The 23,505-nt window shown below is 46.8% G+C and overlaps 1 protein-coding gene across 1 annotated transcript in view; it reads left to right on the forward strand.

Annotated features, from left to right (window-relative positions):
• LOC146797106 (red-sensitive opsin) overlaps window positions 1-22,804 on the forward strand; it is a 68,520-nt gene extending 45,716 nt beyond the window's left edge. Inside the window, exons 5-6 of the mRNA XM_085629747.1 lie at window positions 16,183-16,422; window positions 16,797-22,804. Of these exons, the coding sequence (XP_085485873.1) occupies window positions 16,183-16,422; window positions 16,797-16,913 (357 nt within the window). The 3' untranslated portion in view covers window positions 16,914-22,804. The remainder of the gene's footprint in view (window positions 1-16,182; window positions 16,423-16,796) is intronic.
• The last annotated feature ends 701 nt before the right edge of the window (window positions 22,805-23,505 follow it).

Genomic DNA, 23,505 nt, shown 5'->3' on the forward strand with positions numbered 1-23,505 from the left:
ATGGATAGAGGAGTGAAGGAGTGAAAGGATAGATGGATGAGAGAAAGGATGGATGAGTGATAGGGTCAATGGATGGATTCATGAGTGGATAAGTAGATGGATGGGTGGGTGGATGGATGGATGGAAGGAAGGAAGGATGGCTAAGTGAAAGGGTCCATGGAGAGAGAAAAGGAGGATGGATGGATGACTGAAAGGGTGGATGGGTGGGTGGAAGGATGGGTGACTGGGTGGACGGATGAGTAAGTGAAAGGATGGCTGGATGGGTAAAAGGGTAAATGGCTGGATGGATGAGTGAATGGATGGATGGGTAGAAGAGTGGATGGATGAGTGTACAGATGGTTGGGGTAAAAGGGTGGATGGACGATGGATGGATGAGTGAAAGGATGGATGAAGGGATGGATGAGTGAAATGATAGATGGATGGATACATGATGGATAGGTTTGCAAATGGTTGAATATGTGGGCTTACTTATATACTATTGTGCAACCTCTTCTGATGTGTCTGTAAAACTTCTCTATTGTCCTGAAGTTTTGTCCTGAAATTTGACCTCCTGTCCTGAATTTGCGTCCTGAATTTTGACCCTTTGTCCTGAATTTTTACACTCACCGTCCTGAATTTGCACCAATGCCAGTTGGTCACCCTACCTGACATCCGCTGACATTAAGAAACCTATCCCAGATCCCCCTCATAAATCTCATGCATAAGTCAACAATGCAGTCGACGGATGCAGTGTTGTCATTGATGACATCTACCATTATGTAGACGACAGCCTCCTCATCATCGGGATCAGTACTGATGATGTCATCATCAATTACGAGAATGTCGACAGTAGCTCCGCCAACCAAATCAATGAAGGTTGCTCCGTCGACAACAACGTTGACAAATGTTCTATCTGCACCACCGTTGATGACCGCTCCGCCAATTGCTTCGACAGTGGCTACTACAATATCAATATTTAAGGTTTTGCTTGCATCATCAAGGACAGCACCATTGACGGGCCCTTCGACTGCTATTTCTGATGATTAAATCCAACCTGATCAGACCTCTCTAAGTAAGGTGTCACCTTTACCACCAGTCTGTCTTTTGGAAACGAGGGCTACGGACAAGGATAAGGGCAATGGACCATTTGGGCTGCAAGTAGCCCATCCCAGCTGCTTGCAAAATGCCAACTGACAGATGAGGAGTCTAGTTTAACTGGAGATTTCTCCTTTAGAGACAGACAACAAACGAGACAAAGGTCTTATGAGGACTTTCATGCAAATTATCCTTATGAAGAAGACTTTGAGGAGCAGTCTTTCCAAGAACTAATGATGCAGGTTCCTATTGCTCTAGTTTCAGACCTTCGCCAAATGCTTGATGATTATTAAAACGTTTCCCAGAAAGGGACACTCAACCACAACAACAACACCAAACATTACTGTCCTCAGTAGCATATCCTTCACAATCTCCTAGACTATTAACACAGGAGAAAATCCCTGTCATAAAGCAAAGAGTGTTCCCCTAGCAAGAAAGATGGATCCTATTACCATGCATGACAAATACATAGATCAAGGGGAGGATGGTGATGAACCAGAAGAGGGAGAAATCCCTCATGGCCAGGCTACAAATACAGGAAATGAATGGGATAATTATGTGACTCCAATATCAGCCCTTCCAACTCCTCCTGAAGCTAGTTCTCCTCCGGACGACATAGAAGGTTTTCATGCTCTATTAGAAAGGGCTGTGAAATGGTTTGACCAGCCAGTAACGGGTCAGCAAACAGACTGATTCCTTTTTTACTTCAAAGAGTCAGCACAGAAAGTAGTGAGAACAATTCTAATAGTCGACTATCTCTGGGCAGAGGGTCTTAAGGTCAGGAAGAGCCCAGCTACTGTTACAATGGTAACTGCTAGACTAGGCAAGACATATAAGGCTCCGGAAAGTGCTCCAACCTGCCTGATAGGACACCTGAAACCTGATTCGGTAGTTATGCAGGAGGCTCAACAGAGATATAAAAGTCCAACTACACAATGCTCAGCCCCTCCTGATAAGGAAGGTAGGAGGTTAGATAATATAGGGAAATGCTTTTCAGCTATGGCTGCTATGACCATAAGAGCATCCAGTGCTTTAGCCATACTGGGCAGATATGATCGCCAAATGTGGTCAGACTTATTGCTGTTTATATACCACCTACCAGAAGACAAAAAGCAGGAGGCAAAGTCTATTCTTCAAGAGGAAGAGAGAACATCCTCTGCAATGATTGATGCAGCAATGGATATAGCTATGAGTGGCTTCAGGTAGATGGCTGGAGTGGCAGTCCTACGACGACAAGGATGGCTAAAGTGCAGTCAAAAATGCTGGATATGCCTTATAATGGAGAAGCTCTCTTTGAGAAACACGTAGATGATGCATTTCAATCAATTAACGCTGATACAGGCACTGCAAGATCATTGGGAGTGCGGCAACAGCTCAGGTTTCAGATATTTCGTGGTGCAAAGAGCAGAGGTCAATACACTTTTAGAGGAAGTTTTCAATCCAACAGGTATCAGTTTTACAGCCAAAGCCAGCAGGGATACTAACAGCATTGTATACAGCAATCTAGAATACCACAAGCTGCAGCTTACTTTAGACAGTGTACCAAAAGAAAGTTGGCAGATGCAGGACGGGGACATGAGTCCTCCAGAAGGCAGTGACAACATCACTCCGGTCGCCTCTTTACAAACAGCACCCTTGATTGTAAAAGACTCTATCTACACTATTACGACAGTTGGAGATCTATCTCCTCAGATCGATGGGTATTGGATATTATAAGACAGGGTCATACCCTGGCATTTACCCAAAAGTCTTCTCAAAATACACCTTGCAGGAGAGTATATCAGCATATTTGTCTATTAAAAGAGGAAATCAAGCCTCGTATTCTCAAGGGAGTAATCAAAGAAGTTCCACGGGCACACAGAGGCACAGGTTTTTACTCAAATGTTTTCCTGCTAAAGAAAAAGAATCGGATGCGGAGACAAGTATTAGATCAGAGACAGCTAAACAAATACATCAAAAAGCAATAATTCAGGAAGGTTATTTTACAGGATATTCTGCAACTAATGAATCCAGGAGATCATATGACATCTCAAGATCTGCAAGATGGTTATTTGCATGTTCCTATCCATGTCAAACACAGGGGGAATCTCAGATTCGAGATGGCTGGATGCCACTACCAATGCAAAGTCCTCCCTTTCGGATTAAAGTCTGCCCGAGTCTTTTAATCGAATGTATGGTGACAGTAGTGGTGTATCTCAGGAAAAAAGGTCATCAAATATTCTCATACTTAGATGACTGGCTCATAAAAGCAACTTCATTCCAGGATGCCATATGTTTGACAGAACATTGCCTCCAGACGTACAACAATCTGGGTCTCAAATGTAACATGGAAAACTCCTGCCTTACCCCAAGCAAACAAATGATATTGCTAGAAGCAATTCTGGACACAAGGGTCTATAAGGCTTTTCCCACAAAGGAGAGGGTTCCAAAGACAGTAGCTCTAGCCTTTACACTCTCAAGACAAAAAAAACTTCATCCAGACAGTACAAACTGTTCCTGGGAATGATCTCTCCTTGCATTCCATTGATCTCCAACTGTCATCTATTTATGGGAGCACTGCAAGATGAAATAGACAGACAATGGTGGTAATTACTGTGTTCGACAATGTTATCAAAGTAACACCAGCAATGATAACAGCATTAAAATGGTGGATGATAAAAGGCAACATTACCAAGGGATTGATGTTTCTCACCAATCCACCAAACTACGTGATCACAACAAATGTGTATATGGAAGGTGGGGCGCGCATCTCCCCGACATACAACAAAAGTGGCAAATGGATGAGCTGGGAAAGAAAGAAGCATATAAACTTTGTGGAATTAAGGTCTGTGGCTTTGGGGCCCAGGCTTTTCTTCCAGGAATGTTCTACTTAAATAAACAAGGAGGAACAAGGTTGCAGCCGCTATCAGGGAAGCATAAGAAACATGGAACTGGTGCTTGCGTCACAATCTTTTCCTGAAAGTAGAGCACGTGCAGTGTACACACAACAAGTGGGCGGCTGATTTAATCAGATTGTTAAAAAGAATGACACGAATGGGAACTATCACAAACACAAATTTCAAGAACCTTTCAAGGATATTCAGAAGTGGGGAAGACCAAACTTGGATCTATTTACTACTCCATTGAATCAAAAATATCAATACTATGCAAGCAGTGCTTAATTTGTAAAAAGATAAGTGCCAGGGCCCTCATCAGGAGGCCACTCCAGTTCGCCCCACCATTGCCATTGGTAGTGCTGCCAATTACAGTACCATCACAACTACTAACCGTCACACTTCTACAAGTGTGACAATTCAGACTGCTTGAGGCCCCACAGCTCTAAGAATGGCTTGGGAGCAGGTAATATTTGTTTTAAATGTATATTGAATTAATAAACAACTGTTGTTTTGCTTATCTTTAAATTATGCAAACAGCGTCAACATGTGGTAGATGTCATAAGCGCCGGTGTTGGTAATTAAGTGCCGGTGCCAAGCTCCGGAAACCACTGGTTCAAATTAAACACTGTACGCAAGCAGGTTTTTCCACAAGGGATCTTGGAGAAATGCCTTTCAAATTGCATGGACTGGAATTTTCTCATACACCTTTCCACAAATTTGTCTGATTCCACGGATCCTCAACAAGTTGAAGAGGTAATTATTCTAATAGCTCCGGTGTGGCCAGGACAATTTTGGTACACAAAACGTATTCTCATGTCGGAACAGGAACACATTCCACTCAAACCAATCCCATGCTATCAATGAAGAGTGACCAGGTGATTCACCCATATCCAGCACCACCTAATTTAGCTGCCTGGCTCCTGAATATAATGAGTTCCACTAATTGAACATCTCACAATAATGCAGAGACATACTGGCCAAAGTGAGAACTGAATTTACGAATAAATCACTTTGGATGAGGTTCTGCAATTGGTGCTTTTCAAATGATTGTCATCATTACCCTTCAACCTTTGTGCAGATGTAACCATACCTGCTAAGCTTAACTCACTTGGGCTTGCCTTACCACACAGTTCAATCAAAGTTCATCCTGCTGCAATATTAAGATTCAGAAGATGGAGAATGATCTGGAATCAAAAGTCTCTATGGTCAGCTAGACTAATAAAGCAATTTGCATATGGACTGTCACACTCTCTGCAAAATTTTCAAGTGGCTACCCACCAACACCAGGAAAACGATGACACAGGCCCTCATCACCAGTCGGCTGCACTCTATGCAGGTACCACCACTGAACTCATGATAAGGCTTTGGACTGTTCAGTACGGAGCAGCCAGACTGATCCTCAACCTACCCAAGAGAACCCCCATCACCCAGCACCTGAAAGACCTCAACTGGCTCCCCATCCAGAAAAGATGGCAATTCAAGCTACTTAGCCAAACCTACAAAACCCTCCACGACCAAGGACCTACCTACATGAATCACCACCTGAATTTCCACCTACCACCCAAGATCCTCCGCTCTGCCCACCTTGCCCTCGCACAGATACCACGCATCCGCTACTGCTGCACCGGAGGAAGCTCCTTCTCCCACCTCGCCGCCAAGTCCTTAACACCCTTCCCCTCTACCTCCACACGTCTCTGACAGAATTCAGGAAGGGACTCAAGACCTGGTTCTTCAACTAACACCTGCAGCACCGTACCTGGATACCCTTAGGGGTGAGAAGCCGCACTTTATAAGTACGTTTTGATATATATATATATATATATATATATAGATATAATATTTTAATATATATATTCCATTCAAACCTGCTCTCCTTCGATCTTCAAAGCAGGCACCGGTAGTACGGAATTTAAGAGAAGTGTTTATTTAGGCAAAAACACTCGTAGGATGACGAGTTTCGGTGGACACAGCCACCTTGATCACATATTTATATATATTTATATAAGTCAAGTCAAGTCAGAGAATTTATATAGCGCACTACATACCCAGAGGGTCTCAAGGCGCTTAGAAAGGGGAGGAGGATTACTTGTCAAATATCCACGTTTTAAGTTGTTTTCTGAATGCCAGGTGGTTCTGGGTGAGGCGAAGGTAAGCGGGGAGTGAGTTCCATGTTTTAGCAGCCAGGTATGAGAAGGATCTGCCTCCCATGGTGGTCCTGTTAATGCGAGGTACCGTGGCGAGGGCTTGGTGGGAAGAACGTAGTTGGCGGGAGGGGGTGTAGAAGGACAGTCGTGAGTTGAGGCATTCTGGTCCGATGTCGTAGAGTGATTTGTGTGCGTGAGTTAGCAGTCGGAAAGTGATTCTCTTATTGACGGGTAGCCAGTGGAGGTCTTTCAGGTGACTGGAGATGTGTTCGTTGCGCGGGATGTCTAATATGATCCTGGCTGAGGCGTTTTGGATTCGTTGGAGTTTCTTCTGGAGTTTAGCGGTAGTACCTGCGTAGAGGGTGTTTCCATAGTCCAGTCGGCTCGTGACTAGAGCATGGGTGGCTGTTTTCCTTGTTTTGGTGGGGATCCAGCTAAATGTTTTTCTGAGCATGCGAAGAATGTTGAAGCAGGATGAGGATACGGCGCTGACTTGTCTGTTCATTGAGAGTGAAGAATCCAGGATGACGCCTAGGTTCCGTGCGTGGTCTGTCGGGATGGGTGCTTTTCCAAGGGCTTCCGGCCACCAGGAGTCGTCCCATGCAGAGGGGGATGTACCTAAGATGAGAACTTCTGTTTTGTCTGAGTTCAGTTTCAGACGGCTTTGTTTCATCCATTCGGCAACTTCTTTCATTCCTTCGTGTAGGTTAGTTTTGGCGGTGCTGGGGTCATTGGTGAGAGAAAGGATTAGTTGAGTGTCATCCGCGTAAGAGATGATGTTGAGGTTGTGTTGGCGGGCGATGGCCGCGAGGGGGCTCATGTAGACGTTGAAGAGGGTGGGGCTGAGTGATGATCCTTGTGGTACGCCACAGATGACTTCAGTGGCTTCGGACTTGAATGGTGGGAGGCGGACTCTCTGGGTTCTTCCGGAGAGGAAAGAGGTGATCCATTCAAGTGCTTTTCCTTGTATTCCGATGTTATTGAGGCGTTGTAACAGGGTGCTGTGGCAGACTGTGTCGAATGCTGCAGAGAGGTCGAGGAGGATGAGGGCGACTGTGTCTCCATTGTCCAATAGAGTTCGAATGTCGTCTGTTGCTGCGATTAGGGCGGTCTCAGTGCTGTGTTTTGCTCGGAAGCCAGATTGTGAGGAGTCGAGGGATTTGTTGGCTTCGAGGAAGGCGGCGAGCTGGTTGTTGACGGCTTTCTCGATGACTTTGGCCGGGAATGGAAGGAGCGAAATGGGGCGGTAGTTTTTGAGTTCGGTGGGGTCCGCTGTGGGTTTTTTCAGAAGGGCGGTGAGTTCAGCGTGTTTCCAGTTTTCCGGGAAGGTGGCGGAGTTGAAGGAGCAGTTGATGACGTCTCGGAGGTGCGGTGCTATGACGGAGTCTGCTTTGTTGAAGATGTGATGAGGACATGGGTCTGTGGGGGATCCTGAGTGGATGGAATTCATCAGGCGGATTGTGTCCTCAGTGGAGATTGGGTTCCAGTCGTTGAGGGTGTTTACGGGGGGAGAATGTTCAGCAAATGGTTGGGTGGGTTGGTCTCCGGGTTGGTTGTCGAAGCTGTTGTGAATGTCTGCAATCTTGTTGTGGAAGAATGAGGCTAGGGAGTCGCAGAGGGCTTGAGAGGGGGTGATGTCGTTGGAGTTGGCTGAGGGGTTGGAGAATTCTTTGACGATGTTGAAAAGTTCCTTGCTGTTGTGGGCGTTGTTGTTAAGTCGATCCTTGAATGCTGTTTTCTTGGCCTTTCGGATTAGTTGGTGGTGTGTGCGGGTGGCGTTTTTGAAGGCGTCCTTGGTGCTAGTGGATGGGTCTTTTTTCCAGGCCTTTTCAAGGGAGCGGCAGAGTTTCTTGGACTTCTTAAGATCCTCGTTGAACCACGAGGCCTTCTTGCTGCCAGGTTTGCTTTGACGTTTTTTCAGTGGTGCTAGGGTGTCGGCGGTGTTGGATAGCCATAGGGTGAAGTTGGCGGCGGCTTGGTTTGGGTTAGAAGAGTGGGCTGGGGTGTTTAGAAGGAGCGATGCGGAGATCTGGTCGGTGGTGATTTTGTTCCAGTTTCTTTGCAGAGTTGGTTGGAGGTGGTTGGTGGGTTTTGGCTTGTTGTAGGTGAAGTGAACGCAGCTGTGGTCAGTCCAGAGGAGATCCGTAGTGTGGCTGAAGGAGACATGGTTGCTGGAGGTGAAGATGGGGTCGAGTGTGTGCCCTGCGATGTGGGTGGGGGAAGTGACTAGTTGTTTAAGTCCGAGGTTGGCGAGGTTGTCCAGCAGGGTGGTGGAGTTGCGGTCGTTGGTCTTTTCAAGGTGAAAGTTGAGGTCTCCCAGAAGGATGTAGTCTTTGGAGGGGAGCGCGTGTGGAGTGATGAAGTCCGTGATGTCTTCACTGAATTTTGCGCGGGGTCCTGGTGGTCTGTAGAGGAGGGTGCCTCTGAGTGTGGTCTTGGGGTCGATGTGGATCTGGAAGTGAAGGTGTTTGGAGTTGGCGAGGTTGGCGTCAGAGCTGGTTGAGATGCGGATAGATTTCTTATGGACGATGGCGATGCCTCCTCCTGTGTGGCTGGTACGGTCCTTGCGTGTGATCTTATATTCTTCAGGGATGGCAACGGTGATGTCTGGGGCGGAGGAAGCGTTCATCCATGTTTCTGTTAGGAAGGCGACGTCTGGAGAGATGGTGTCTAGTAGGTTCCATAGGTCAATGGTGTGCCTGTGGACCGAGCGGGTGTTGAGAAGGATGCATTGTAGGTGGTTGGGGTCGGGAATCTGTGGTGTGGTCGTAGCGGAGATGTTGTCGGTGCCGCTGAATTTGCAGGAGTAGCAGGAGAAAGGTCCATGAGTGTGTCCAGGAGCGGCTTGGACGCAGTTGGGGGCGCGACCGGGGTTGAGGGCTAGGAGGGTGGCGGCATCGTAGGTGATGCGGGAGGGCAGCGCAGCGCGAGGGGCAGGGGGTCTGGCGCTGGGCGCGGTCCAGGCGCGGACGGGCGTAGACGGGCTTACCTTTGGCGCACCTTCGGCGCGGGTTGGGCGCGGGCGCTGCGCGTAAACGCTGCGCGTGGGAACTACTGTCATATATGGAGAGTGGAGGGGGAGGGGCGAGGGCGGCTCAGCTGGGAGGCGTGGCGGGCTCAAGGGACGGAGCACAACAACAACAACAAGCTCAAAATGGAGGGGAGGGCAGAGCAGGGCGCCGGGGGCTCACACAAACAATGCACAGGTCTACTTAAAATGAGCGAGTAATGGCAAAGAAATGCACACGCTTTAAAATCGCCAAACAGTGCAGCTTTGAAATAACGATACCACGTTGCACAGAGAGCGCAGGCAGGGGAGCGATCACTAGAGGAGGAAGCGACGAGTGAATCACAGCGCTGCGTGGTCAGAGGACGCGCTTTAATGCTAGTGGGAGGGCGGCTCAGCTGGGAGGCGTGGCGGGCTCAAGGGACGGAGCACAACAACAACAACAAGCTCAAAATGGAGGGGAGGGCAGAGCAGGGCGCCGGGGGCTCACACAAACAATGCACAGGTCTACTTAAAATGAGCGAGTAATGGCAAAGAAATGCACACGCTTTAAAATCGCCAAACAGTGCAGCTTTGAAATAACGATACCACGTTGCACAGAGAGCGCAGGCAGGGGAGCGATCACTCGAGGAGGAAGCGACGAGTGTATGTGAGTAAATACGTATATATATATATATATATATATATATAGGAGCAGGTGTTCCACACACGATTGCCATTTCTGTTATCGCCAGTGAACAAAGACTGTTTGAAGTCTGAAACGCGTATGGCTTTTACTTGGGTGCGGAAAAGGGGAACTGGACTTACCTATGCCTCAGAATTAAAGGTGTTAAAGTCGCTTTTTGTGTGTGGCATCCTCTCAAAGGGAACTTTGTTTCGGTGGATTGATTTGCGGCTGCCCTAGTCACGAAGGTACCCCGCTGCTATTGCAGACCTGTGGCGTTTTGGATTTCCGAGGTGCTAGGGACAGCAACTCCACTTCTGAGTGCTTGCCTAAGTGGGTAGTTCCAGTATCTTCCACCCACATCCACCCACATGGGTAAGACTGTTTACAGAAAGTATGACAGCACCCACTGGGGACATTATTTCGTTTACGGGAACTGCAAAGACCAGAATGCTTAGAGGCTTTTACCCAGTGAACGCTCATCAAGGCGGGGTTATAAGATTAGGAGCAGGTGTTCCACACATGATTGCCGTTTCTGTTATCGCCAGTGAACAAGGACTGTTTGAAGTCTGAAACGCGTTTGGCTTTTACTTGAATGCAGAAAAGGGGAACTGGACTTACCTATGCCTCAGAATTAAAGGTGTTAAAGTCGCTTTTTGTGTGTGGCATCTTCTCAAAGGGAACTTTGTTTTGGCGGATTGATTTGCGGCTGCCCTAGTCGCGAAGGTGCCCTGCTGCTATTGCAGACCTGTGGCGTTTTGGATTTCCAAGCCGCTAGGGACAGCGACTCCGCTTCTGAGTGCTTGCCTAAGTGGGTAGTTACAGTATCTTCCACCCACATCCACCCACATGGGTAAGACTGTTTACAGAAAGTATGACAGCACCCACTGGGGACATTATTTAGTTTGTGGGAACTGCAAAGACCAGAATGCGCTGTTACCCAGTGAACGCTCATCAGGGTGTGGTTAAAGGATTAGGAGCAGGTGTTTTACACACGATTGCCGTTTCTGTTATCTCCGGTGAACAAGGACTGTTTGAAGTCTGAAACGTGTATGGCTTTTACTTGGATGCGGAAAAGGGGAACTGGACTTACCTATGCCTCAGAATTAAAGGTGTTAAAGTCGCTTTTTGTGTGTGGCATCTTCTCAAAGGGAGCTTTGTGTTGGCGGATATATATATATATATTCACTGAAATAAACAAAGGTTACAGGGACGTTATAGTTAGGCTCAGATTTCACTACTATAAAACCAGAGAAATTCAGCAGATATAGTTACCTGAGCTATGTATAACATATGTCCCGTAATGCACTGCTTATGACCTCGCATATTACATCACTTGTGACATAGTCAGTGATATCACTGTGGGGGTAAGTGAGCTGCTTCCCACAAATAACTAGACACGAAACAACAGGGGAGGGGGGCTGTGAGGCCCACCTCCTTGACTGATTTCAGCGATGAGAACCCCGTCCCCCGGGGCCAGGCCTTAATTCAGTGGGGGGCCGTGTGGCCACCCTCCCCCGGCCGATTTTAGCCGTAGAGGCCCCATTTCCTGGGGCTTTGCCTCAAATTGTTGGGTGCCCTGGAGCCCACTCAGGGCTCCCAGTCAACACCGTTGGAGACCATGGGAGAGCCTGAATCCCCCTGCGGTCCGTGCTAGCTCCCGGCCTCCTGCAGGAGACGACATTGCTCTCACACAAACGGAGCTGCTGAATATGCAGTGTCCTGACTGAAAGAGCAATCTTTTCGCCTGCTTGGTAGCGGGCAGGAAAACAGACATAATCTCCGCTCCCAGCAAGCTGGAGCACTTTTACAGCTCCCGCTTGTTGGGAGCAGAGTTCGTGTTTGCTGTGACTTGGCCGAAGCTCCCATCAAGTCAGAGCAAACAACTATATCCCGAGGGTGGGCACCGCGGAACATAGCAGGAGCCCGCCCTGGGGGTGGCGTTCCCCAGGGCCATATATGGCTCCAGGAGGGGGGCCGCATTGGCCCCTCTTTCAATTTTAAGGGCCTGCCCCGGGAAGGTGGTGGTCCCCAGGGCCAAGAAAGGCCCGGGAAAGGGACCACATGGCCCCCCTGCTTGTAAAACATAAAAAAAGCTCCAGGGAGCTGGTGGTCCCTGGGGTTCTTGCAGGCAATAAAGGGGGTCCGCGCGGCCCCCCTCCTTTTATTTCATAAAGCCCCGGGGAGGTGGTGGTCCCCTGGGCTTCAATCAGCCCCAGAAGGGGGGTCCACACGGCCACCCTCCATTTATTAATTAAAGCCCCAGGGAGGTGGTGGTCCATGGGGCTCATTTGAGCCCATGGAGGGGGGTTAGTGTGGCCACCCTGCAATTTTAAATAAAGCCCCGGGGAGGTGATGGTCCACCGAGCTCAAAGAGCCTCAGGATGGAGAGCCCCGTGCAACCCCCTCCTTTTTTTAAATAAAATGTCCCAAGGACCAGGCCCACCAGCGGGTCTATTTCAAAACAAGCACGGGAGCCTGCGCTCGTTTTTTTCTGCAAATTTGCGAATTTATGGCAAAATTTTTTTTTCAAAATGTTTTTTAGCCCTGGCGGAGTTCCTCTGGGACTCCAGCACCAGAGCTAGAGGGTAAGGCAGTGGTTCCCAAACTTTTTGACCCATGGCTCCCTTGACCTAATTGGCAGTTGGCCGTGGCTCCCCACCATTTTTTTACCGGCGCACCGGGGTGCCGCGGCGCACAGTTTGGGAACCACTGGTCTACATGAAGAATCAAGCCTAGACGTGATGAAGGATTCAGAGAGTAGCCATCACCATCATAAAACTTTATTTGCAATCACAAAGATCTTATAAAGTACATCTCAATTGCTAGAGAAAGGCTCAAGGAGCTCTGTGGCGTTACAAGAAGTTTACATGGGGTGGGCTCTGATGAACCCAAGATGGCTCACCAGATCCCCTCTACCCAGTGTTTTAAGTGTGCTGGGTCCTGCCGGTGCAGTTCTAAAAGGCAGGTGTCAGGACAATAGGTAAGTTTTACAGACACATCAGAGGAGGTCGCGCAGTAGTATATAAGTAAGCCCAGCCATATCCAAACATATTCAACCATTTGCAAACCTATCCATCATGTATCCTTCCATCTATCATTTCACTCATCCATCCCTTCATCCATCCTTTCACCCATCCATCCATTATCCATCCATCCACCCTTTCACCCTATCCATCTGTACACTCATCCATCCACTCTTCTACCCATCCATCCAGTCACTCATCCTTCCACCCATCCACCCTTTCAGTCATCTATCCATCCTCCTTTTCTCTCTACATCGACTCTTTCACTTAGCCATCCTTCCATCCATCCACCCACCACCCATCTACTCATCCACTCATTAATCCATCCATTGACCCTATCACTCATCCATCCTTTCTCTCATCCATTTATCCTTTCACTCCTTCACTCATCTATTCATCCTTTTGTCCACCTACCCTCCCTTTCACTCACCCATCCATCCTTACATCCACCTTTTCACTCATCCATCCATTCACCCTTGCACTTATCAATTCATCAATCCATCCATAATTTCACTCATCCATCCTCCCACTTACTCACTCATCATCCACCTTTTCATGCATCCATCCTTTCACTCATCCATCCACCCTTTTACCCATCCAGCAACCCTTCGACCCATACATCCAGCTGTTTACCTTTTCTCTCATCCATCCTTCCATTCACTCATCAATCCACCCATCCTCTCTCATTCTCCATCTATTCAATCTTTCATTCATCCATTCACCCTTTCACTAATTCATCCAGCCATCCACCCATCCCTTCACTTACTCACTCGCTCACCTTTTCATATTAATTTTGAGCTGAGCCTTTTTAAGAAGAGGCCCATCAAGAACTTCACCCTCGCTGCAGGAACCATTCCAGGACTGGGACAGAAACCTCCCAGGGCGGAGACAGGATCCACCATAGGGGGGGGACAGGAGCCATCACAGGTTTTGGGGGTGGGCAGGAGCCACCACATGGGGGGACAGAAGCCATCACTGGGGGGGGGCAGGAGCCATCACATGAGGGGGAACAGGATCCACCAGGGTGGGCACAGGGGTGGGCATGCAGTATTCTAGTATCATCTTGGTCTCTTCCAGGGTGGGGTAGGGCTCCTCACCCCCTCCTGGACAAGACAACGAGACGACAGGCTCTCTTTCAAAAATGTTAGTTTTGCCATCCCCCACTGTGATGTACAGTACTTAAAGGAGATGCTCCAAGAGAACTGATTTAACTGATTGTCCTCCATACTTTGTTAATCAGTGTGGGTGCGATTGTGCCATGTCTTTATTTTATTACATTATAGACTGCATGTTTGAAGAACCGAGGTTTGCTTACAATTTAGTAACAGGAATTAAGCTCTGTGGAGAGAACCACGTGCTGCCTCGGTGTAAACAGGGCCTGTTCTACGATTTTTGGGGCCCTGGGCAGAAAGGGAATGTGTGAGGCCCCTCTAAATTGCAGAGACATGACACATGACGCATTCAGGGTTGTTTGCATCTGAAAAGATGCCCCTACGCCTGAAGCTGCAGCCCCTCCCTCTCAGTCACCTTCAAACACCTCTTAACAGCTCATGAAGGGCTGAAGGTGTGAGGGTTGCCATCCCGCTGTGCTTCTCCAATGCTGCTGGGTATCTGAGCTTTGGTACTGCATCGGAGTCTGTTACAACGAGTGTTGCGCTGCGGCTGCAATCTTCCACATCCTGCGCAGCGCCCCTGGCTTCTAATCGCGGCGCACCGGGGTGCCACGGCGCACACTTTGGGAACCACTGGGGTAAGGGTATTACTACCCTGCCCCTTTTCTTTTTTCTGCATTTATTTTTGGGACTCGGCTGAAGCTGAGTCCCTATATGGCTGCCAACACTTCCTGGTTGAAGTGTTAGCAGCCAATCAGAGCTCTGTAGATCTCTGTACAAGCTCGTTATTATTCGCAAATAGTTGCGGCTACAGATGTACAAATTTGGATTTCCTTTAATAGCTCAGAAACTACTGAACGTATTTACACCAAATAACAAAAAGCACAGTCTGCAGACCAAAAACTAGCTTCCTGCCAAATGTGGTGTAATTCTGTCCAGGGGTTCGGGCTGCAGCCATATCTAAAGAGTCTATGGGACTTAACATGGGAAACATGCTTTTTGCCCCCCTTACCCCCCCCTTTTTCTCAGCCCCGCATGATAAATCGCCCCAAAACTTGCCATGCGCAACAAGAATCATCAGCACACTTTTTTGGGCTAGTTTCATGAGGATTCATCAAAGATATAGGCAAGTCAAAAAACACTTGTTCCTAACTATAACTACCTACTGGCGACTGCCAGTATATTTTGCACACTTGTGCTCTGAAATCTGAGATATGGTGGATCTGAGGGAGAGGAATGATTCAGAAGCTGCCATCTGATTGGCTGAAGTTTGGTTCTACCTGTAATGGTTTTGGTTTTATTGTATGAGGCTTTGCTTTAGACTACTAGTTATACACACCGTGGGACTCCCACCTCGACGACAGGGAATATTCAAGCATGTGAATCTATGAAAGATGTCAATACTGGAGAACCACAGTATACAGGTAAGTAACTTGTTTTTTCTCTGCAGTGATACGTACAGATTGGGGGCAAGCATGGAAAAGCTGAGCCCTGACTTCTGCTGAAAGTGACTTGTTTTAATGGAATGCATCCATTCAGAAAATTAGGTTCCAGATTTAGTAGTAGCATTTAAAGCCTGTGAGCCCAAGATAGGAAAGTGTCTACCTCGAAGTCTGGATTTTCCAACGTCAAGGACTGTTAACAAGGTGCCGTTAGAAGACAGTAGACTTCTGTTACATTTGTAGGTTTGTGTCCATGGAGACAGTCAGTGAGGAAGGGAGTTTGGAACATAGTAATATCTTGTGAACCAGGTCTACCTTTTCCTGGCAAAACTGTCTTCTCTTTTAGGTCAATATAGTCTTCCCACTCAGGGCAATACATATTTTCCTTTCAGGGCAATGCTGTCTTTCCTGTCAGGGCAATACAAAGTGCCCCGTTGTTGTATGGATTAAACATAATTTGATGTGGGGTGAGAGTTTGTTGAAAATGGATAATACCAAAGATTGGGAAGGGAGCCTGGTATTTCTCAGATCCATTACTGGAAAGTTCAGAGGGTTCCTCAGATATTTCAGCCTAATGGATAAATGGCAACTGGTGCATATATGTCTTCTATGTCATCACATAGAAGAAGCCTTACTAACAGCATAGAAAGAGGAGTTTGCATGTGATACTTTCCAAAAGACACAAAAGGGGCAGGCTGAGTTGAGCCACACAGTGGCAAGCAGCATGTCCGTGTCTTATAGAGTTGACATTGAGGTCTGTGTTTATGTACAAGAAATGTGATGGCTTAACAAAGAGCTGAGATTGATTAATACAGTGATGGTTGTATTCATCAACAGGTCGCCATGCAGCAAAAAGAGTCAGAATCAACTCAGAAGGCTGAGCGAGAGGTGTCCCGAATGGTAGTGGTCATGATCATAGCTTACATTTTCTGCTGGGGCCCATACACTTTCTTTGCATGCTTCGCTGCTGCCAACCCCGGCTATGCCTTCCACCCGCTGGCCGCCTCCTTACCTGCCTTTTTCGCTAAGAGCGCCACCATCTACAACCCCATTATCTACGTGTTCATGAACCGTCAGGTGAGTGGGGCCCCGCATGGGATCTCTCTGTGGGATTGGGGCAGGGCTGAGGATGGGGCAGATGGGGTGGCATGAACCAAATCTGTTTGAACGAAACACCTAGCAGCAGGAGGCAAACAGTCCTCAAATGATGTTGACTTTCTGATTAAAGCAAATGTTTGAAGCTCTCAGCAGGACTAAATACTGTGATCATAAAAAAGAAGATGAGTAAAAAGACCCAAAGTTTTTCTCAAAATCACAAAAAACGAGTGTATTAATGAAAGGACAAATATTTAAATCATCACCACCTTCCCACGTGACACCAATTTGCAATTACATAGATGCTTCCGCTCAAGTACTAACTTATGCGGTACTCCCTTTTTCTCCTCCTCCAGTTCCGTAACTGCATTTATCAACTCTTTGGAAAGAAGGTGGATGATGGATCCGAACTGTCTACTTCTTCTCGAACAGAGGTCTCCTCCGTCTCTAATTCTTCAGTGTCGCCTGCATAATTCCAGCACTGGAGAAACCACTCAATCCAGCTTGGAGCCTTTCCCTGTCTCCATATTGCATATCTCTACCCAGTCCTCACCCCAGTTTTCTAAATAATGCCATCTGTTCACTTAAGAACCACTGAACCGTCCCTTGAGGCTTCAAGGCCTTCTTCATTTAAGGGTGGAAACATTTATTCTGCCTACTTACCTCTTTATCAATCCCTATCACCCCGCCTACCTGTCCAACCCTTCTATCTACCCCTTCACCTAGCTATCTTTATCTTCTTTTCTCTTTCCCCTCTTTCCACTTCTCTGTATCTCTCACTCTTCCCTCTCTCTGCCTCCAGCATATCTATTTATCTCCAGTTTACTCTGTCCCTTTCTCTCTACTTTCTTTTTTCCCCTTTCTACCCATTTCTAAACTATTTGCCCATGCATTCTCCATCCATCCATCCATTAGTGTGTCTGTCCGTCCACCTACCTATCTATAGAAATATTTCAGAAGGCTGGAAGCCGGATATCTCTGATCTCTGACACATGTATGACACTTCATGGCATGACAGAGAACCTACGAAAGACTGCTGCCCCTTTTTGTGGTTATCCTTTTTCATTTAAACTAGCTTTTCTTCAGTTCTAAGGCATAGATTTTGTTTTAAGCGGACTACGGGAACAGCGAGCCCCCTTGTGGTGTCGATATGCCAGCCAAATTGCAAACCTTTCGAAGGTTGGAACTCACTGACAGCAAGATATCAACAAGTTCTCAAAGTGGCTGACCCACAGACTCGATCTCGGCCTTCCTGTACACACACTGGTAAATGTGGAAAGACACAAACATACATCATGTAATATAAAATATATAATGGTTATTTTCTTCTGGTATGGTCCTACAGTGCCATCTCATGATTCTGGTGACCAGTGCAAACGTCTCGACCTGTGGTTCTGTTCGTTATGACGTCATCAGAATCATTCAATGCTATCATATATGTATTGTTTCTAGCATGGTGCAGTTTACCGCATGACTGGTGTCACCAAGGTGCACAGGGCAAGAAGCAAGTTTGGAGCATTTGGTGGTGCACATAGGCATCTTACTTAGGGCCATAATAGGTGTTTACCCCTAGTATATTCTCTATAAATGGATGTTTATATATTAAATAATGCAATAGGTACAGCCATGTATATATGTATATGTATCCCAGAGATTCGATTTAAATCTAGCATTTTAAGATGCACCCTTCCATTCTGGATGCCAGAGGTATGGTGCTGGTCTCAAAATCCTGGGTTCTGTTTGTACACTAGATGTAAAAGGAGAAAGCTGTTGTGTTTTTTGTCTCTGTCCATTCCTGTTCTCAGGCCTCAGGGCAAATGTGGAGGGCGGAGTTTCTCGAAAGTCAACATAAATCCTGTGTACGAAAATGTGAAGGGCTGGCAGTAGATCACCTTAGAAGATGCATTGAATATCTCAGAGATAAACCTTCCTTTATTTGTATTATAGAGATTTATAGAATGTATTCACGCCTATCAAATGGGTGTCAATGTTCTGCAAAATATAAAAAAACAAACTAGGTATGAGGTGGTAACGCAAACTCTGAGCATTGTAAACAATTTCCATTTCTTGGACAGTATTCATGGAATTCCAGCACAAAGAAAGGAACAGTCCCTCTGAAAAGGGCATGTCTTGGGTCATAGTGAGTACAAATGCAGACCTCATGGGCTACTGCCTCTAGAAGTAAACCTCATGATAGCACGCCATCAACCATATGGTCCCCTTTCCACCCTCCTGATATGCTTTTGACCCAAGAACGATGAAGTACACTGCAGAGGATCTGGCAGGGCGGGGGCAACTTTGATATTTCTCTGGGCGACTCGAAACCACCAAGATCAATAAGATGGTCCTTTGCAAATGGATCTTGATATGATTGTTCAAGAGCTAGCTAGAGGAAACTCCAGAGTGAGAGGAATTTGCTGAAATGACCCACACACTTGTCCCAAACACTATCTTGAAAATGCATTTCTGCAAAGAAATTTGCTAAGATGGCCCTAGAAAATCTTGAAGATGCTCTTTGTGAATGAAATTTAATATAAAAATGCACAAAACACTTCTTGAAGTTATGGTCAAAGGAATTTACGACAACACTAGCAGTATCCTGAAGATGACCCGGCTTTCTGAAGACTCGCTCCAGTCCACATTATGTTAAAAAAAGGTCATTGGACAGCTCGTGAAATGCTCGAGAAGAAAGAGCTATTTACGTGCAATCCTAGTTCTGCATCATAAGAGTTTTCATTTCAGTCAGAAACACTTGAATGGTCCTGTTCCAGGGTGGGGGTCCTGGACAATTTCGTGTTTATGATAATTAACAAAGAACCATTGACAGAGAAGAGAAGAATTGCTAGCTCTGTTAAGGATACCTTTATTAAATTCATAAACACAGAATAGCCAAAGATCCCTTGATCACACATCGATGGGACTGATCACGTGTTCATAACTTCAGTGAAGATCCTCTGATGCCAAATAAATCTTCGTGACTTTGGGCCATGTGTACACATGTGCAGGTGTTTGCGCGGGGCGTGCATTGAAATACTGCTACAAGGTAGAAGGAATGTGTGCCCTCCTGTGGATACAAAATCCACCGGACGAGACGCATTTCCCAAAGCTGAAGAGCCAAGGCCTGTCTGCCATTGTTGGTAGGCAGGGGCGGGGTTGGTTATATTATGATTGTAGGGTTGTTGCAAAGAGTGTGTAAGGGGGAAAGGCACATATCAATGCAATGCAAAGCGTGTTCATCTTCAGCCAATAAAGGTATTTTTCTATAGCTTCCTATTGACAGACCTGTTCTTTACATCCAACCGGTCTGTGCATGGCCTAAAGGAGATGTAACGCTTTCTACGTCTAGTTTACAGCATTAAATGACAGAATTGTACCACCTCTGCGAAGCATGCTCACCAGCCAGGAACTCGACCTCAAGATAGTCAGGTGTATAGAAGCTCCACTTTAAAGAAAATATCTGCCAACAGGAGTGGTGGGGACAAAATAAGAAACTAAATACCGCTGGGATGGACAGAGATGATTAACCACAGCATAAAACCAGAAATGTGAAACAAGGTCTACAGTGGTAAACTAGGGACTGAATAGGATCAAGAGATAAGTGTGACGTCGATATCTATGTATCTATGACTATTAAATAGATGCACCACTCAAGGAAACTGCGACCGGGCCAGACTCAGCATTTGTTGGGGGTTGGCACCCAATCACTCAGACCAGGACTGGGCTGGCAGCTCATCAGGAAACATCTTGCAGGGTGTTGGTGAGGTAGGTTACCGCTGTGGAGCCTTCAAACTTTGGAAATAACATTTTTAAAGGGGACATCCTATGACCCGCAGTATTGGCATGTTTTCTGGGCCAGGCTGTGGGATACAGGTTGGCTACTGCGGTTAACACCACTGCCATTGTGCATGCACAACTAAACGTTAGTGAAGCGTTTCACAGAGAGCTTACAGTTTATGGGGAAAGTTTGCAGACGTGACAGTTCATCGTCGAGAACAAGTGTCCATGCAAGCAGGTTTTTTCAGGGTTCAGGTGACAGGTGAACTATAGTGGAAGAAGAATCAGGAATGAAAGAGTTGTAGTCCCTGAACAGACAAGACAGACAAGTGTAGATCTTTGCAAAGTAAGCACTTTCTGTTTCTGGATTTCCCAATTATAAATTGTTCTTCAAAGCTTCCTCGGGGGGGGGGGTGCACTACCATCCAAACACGAGGAGAGATATGTAGCATGGAATGGATCATTGCCCTGGGACAGACCCAACATACCCTCCCTTTTAAAAAGACTGAAATAATTGTTATGGTTCATGGTTCCTGTGACAGATTTCTGCTGTTCTGGTAAAGGCTTGAGGCATCCCTTGGCTAATGAGCTCAAGAAAGGTGTGAGAACCTTGTTGGTTGTCAGGGTATTTATAAAACCTGATGAGGAGTCTTCCCATGGCTTAGGACCTTAATCTGGCAGGAAAGCCTGGTCAAAGGCATACTGCCCCAAGACATGCCGATGACTTGGAGAATTGCAACCTTTGATAGTCAAGTTACACAATATATCGACAGGAAATACATTCTTCATGTGCAGTGATCTCTCTTTATCTCCGATGAACGGCTAGGCTTTGAGGATACCATCCCAGATGCCTCAGAAGGCACAGGGAGAGCGGCTTTTGGGTCTGGCTACTGCCCAAGTCTGGACAGGCGAACAGTGAAGCCCTGTTCTGGAAATCCTTCCTGCATTCATGGCACAGGCAGCTAAATGTTCCTTCTGTGCTAGATGTGCTATCACGCCTGCTTCCCCCAAAGTCTCTTCAGTCTTTTCCTACTCATGAGCGGTATCTGCCTCCCTTCACACCAGTACAAGGACCTGTCTGTGTGGATGGAGCTGCCCTCTGAAAGAGACACGGTCTCGTATCCCGGAGATAGCCAGTGGCCGCTCAAGCCAAGTCATATTGCTACCCTGCTTTCTTAAATCAAGGCTTGGAATCCATCAAATGTTCTTTTAAGGGTTAAAGTGTTCTGGGCTCAGGGGTCTCATCTAAAATGTGCTTTAGCCTTCTGTTCCGCCTTCTCGGTATTTGCTTAGAAGCTGATTTGCATCAGATTCATCCAATCTGTTTCTGGTAAGATCTCAGTTGGGAGAGATGCCGCTTCCCACCTCTTCATGTATTCATCTATCATGTCGATAGAGACATTCCACCATTCATCTCGGGATCTCCTCGTCGGTCCATTTAACTAGACCACCATGCATTCTCTGGCTTCCTTCTGTTTATTGGTTTACTTATTCTCTTGCCATTCGCCTTTTCTCACCTCTTTTCATTCATCTGTTAAAATCCCTCAATTTAACAGCCCAAACACACAATAATCCATCCATCCATCCCTCCATCCATCCATCCATCATCCTTCTTTCCATCATCCATCTTTCTTCCTTCCTTCCATCCATCACCCATACTTTCATCCATCCATTCATCCATCCATCCATCCATCACGCTTAGTCTTTCCAATTTAATTACCTAATTGTTTGCCTTACTTTTCCCACAGTTCCATGTTCACTCCAATCAGTTAATTTATCATCCATCTCAATCCATCCATACCCGCCCCCACCAACCCACCCATCCATTAATCTATGCGTCCTTCCTTCCACCTCCCCATCAATCCATCCACCTTTCCATCCATACATCCACCATTTCATTGCTAAAGGTCAATCTCCCATTTAATTAGCTACGCACTTCCCTTTTCCAACAGTTCTATGTTCATTCCTTTTGATTAATTTATTATTCATCTGAAATCATCCATCGCCCGTCCACCCTTCGCCCATCCATCCACCCACCCACTCTTCTTTCCATCATTCGAATCTATCACACAGTCTTCCATGTTCCCGTAATAGTCTAATGCGCGGCCGTCTGCTGTCCCCTCGGATCCATTGTCCAATGAGCGGCCGCCCCTCGGCTCACAATTGAAGAAACTTCCCTGATTGGTAGCTGGAGACAGGGAGCTAGGACCCGCAAGGCTGTGGGCGGCCCCCCTTTCCAAAGACGCCGCTTCTCGCAGGAGACGTCCGCATGGGTGGGGTTGGTCTTGTGCTGCTTCCCCTGGGGGTTGAGCAGATGTCTGCTCTTGGAAGCCTCTGTCGGCGGGCACTGGCACTGCAGTCCCTGGCACTTCAAGCTTGCGAGCCTCACTGTGGCACAACTTCTCGTAGGCACCGCCTCTGTCCACAGACGCTGAACTGTACAGTCGCCCCCACCACCTCTCGTCACTCTGCTAGAGTGGCATATGATATGTGATTTTAAAAATGTTTTGGAGGTAGTCAGAATGTTCCATTACAAGCTGTTAAACTTTTTTTTATTGTAAAATAAACTATGCATCAAACCCATTGTCAATGGCCTGATTCTGCACTGTTTTCATCTGTGCTGCATCATTTATATAACGCTTCCTACCCCTATGTGCAGCACTAAAGCGCTTGCCTACATGTAGCATGCTACGCCATGTAGCGAGTGTGGTTGAAAGGGTATTGTTTCTGATTTGATCCTATGTGTGAAGTGTTTCCATGTCGTGCGTGATGACCACCGGGGTCTGGTGATCGTGTGACGGGACGCAGCGCGTAGCAGTGTGGTGGATGAAGTGTGAGACAAGCGCACTGTGATGGTTTTACAGCACGCTGCTAGTTTTGAACAGCTCTGGCGGTCCCTTCATGGTATATCTTATGGTGTAGTCGGCGTAGCTGGTTACTGCACTGGGTTGTCGAATCTGAGACTGTGTGTATAGTCGAGGTCCTGAGCCTGCATGGTTGGAGGGAGGAGAGACAAGTGAAGAGATCTGTTGGGATGGACATTTCTACTGTCATCCCAGATCTGAGTGCAATTGTGAGATGTAAAGAAGTAGTCCCAGTGTATAGATATTTGGGACTCTGATATTTAACATGCTACTTTTTCAATAAAAAGAGTTAAAAAAAAGAAAAAATATATTTGGGACCTGCAGTGGCAGACTAGATTAAAGTCCTCCAAATTGTCTAATAGTATGTGAGAGATCTCTTCACTTATTCTAGGTCTGCTCAATTGGTGATGTCTATTTTGTTTTTGGC

The sequence above is a fragment of the Triturus cristatus genome, chromosome 10 (genome assembly GCF_964204655.1).
Source record: "Triturus cristatus chromosome 10, aTriCri1.1, whole genome shotgun sequence".
NCBI lineage: Eukaryota > Metazoa > Chordata > Amphibia > Caudata > Salamandridae > Triturus > Triturus cristatus.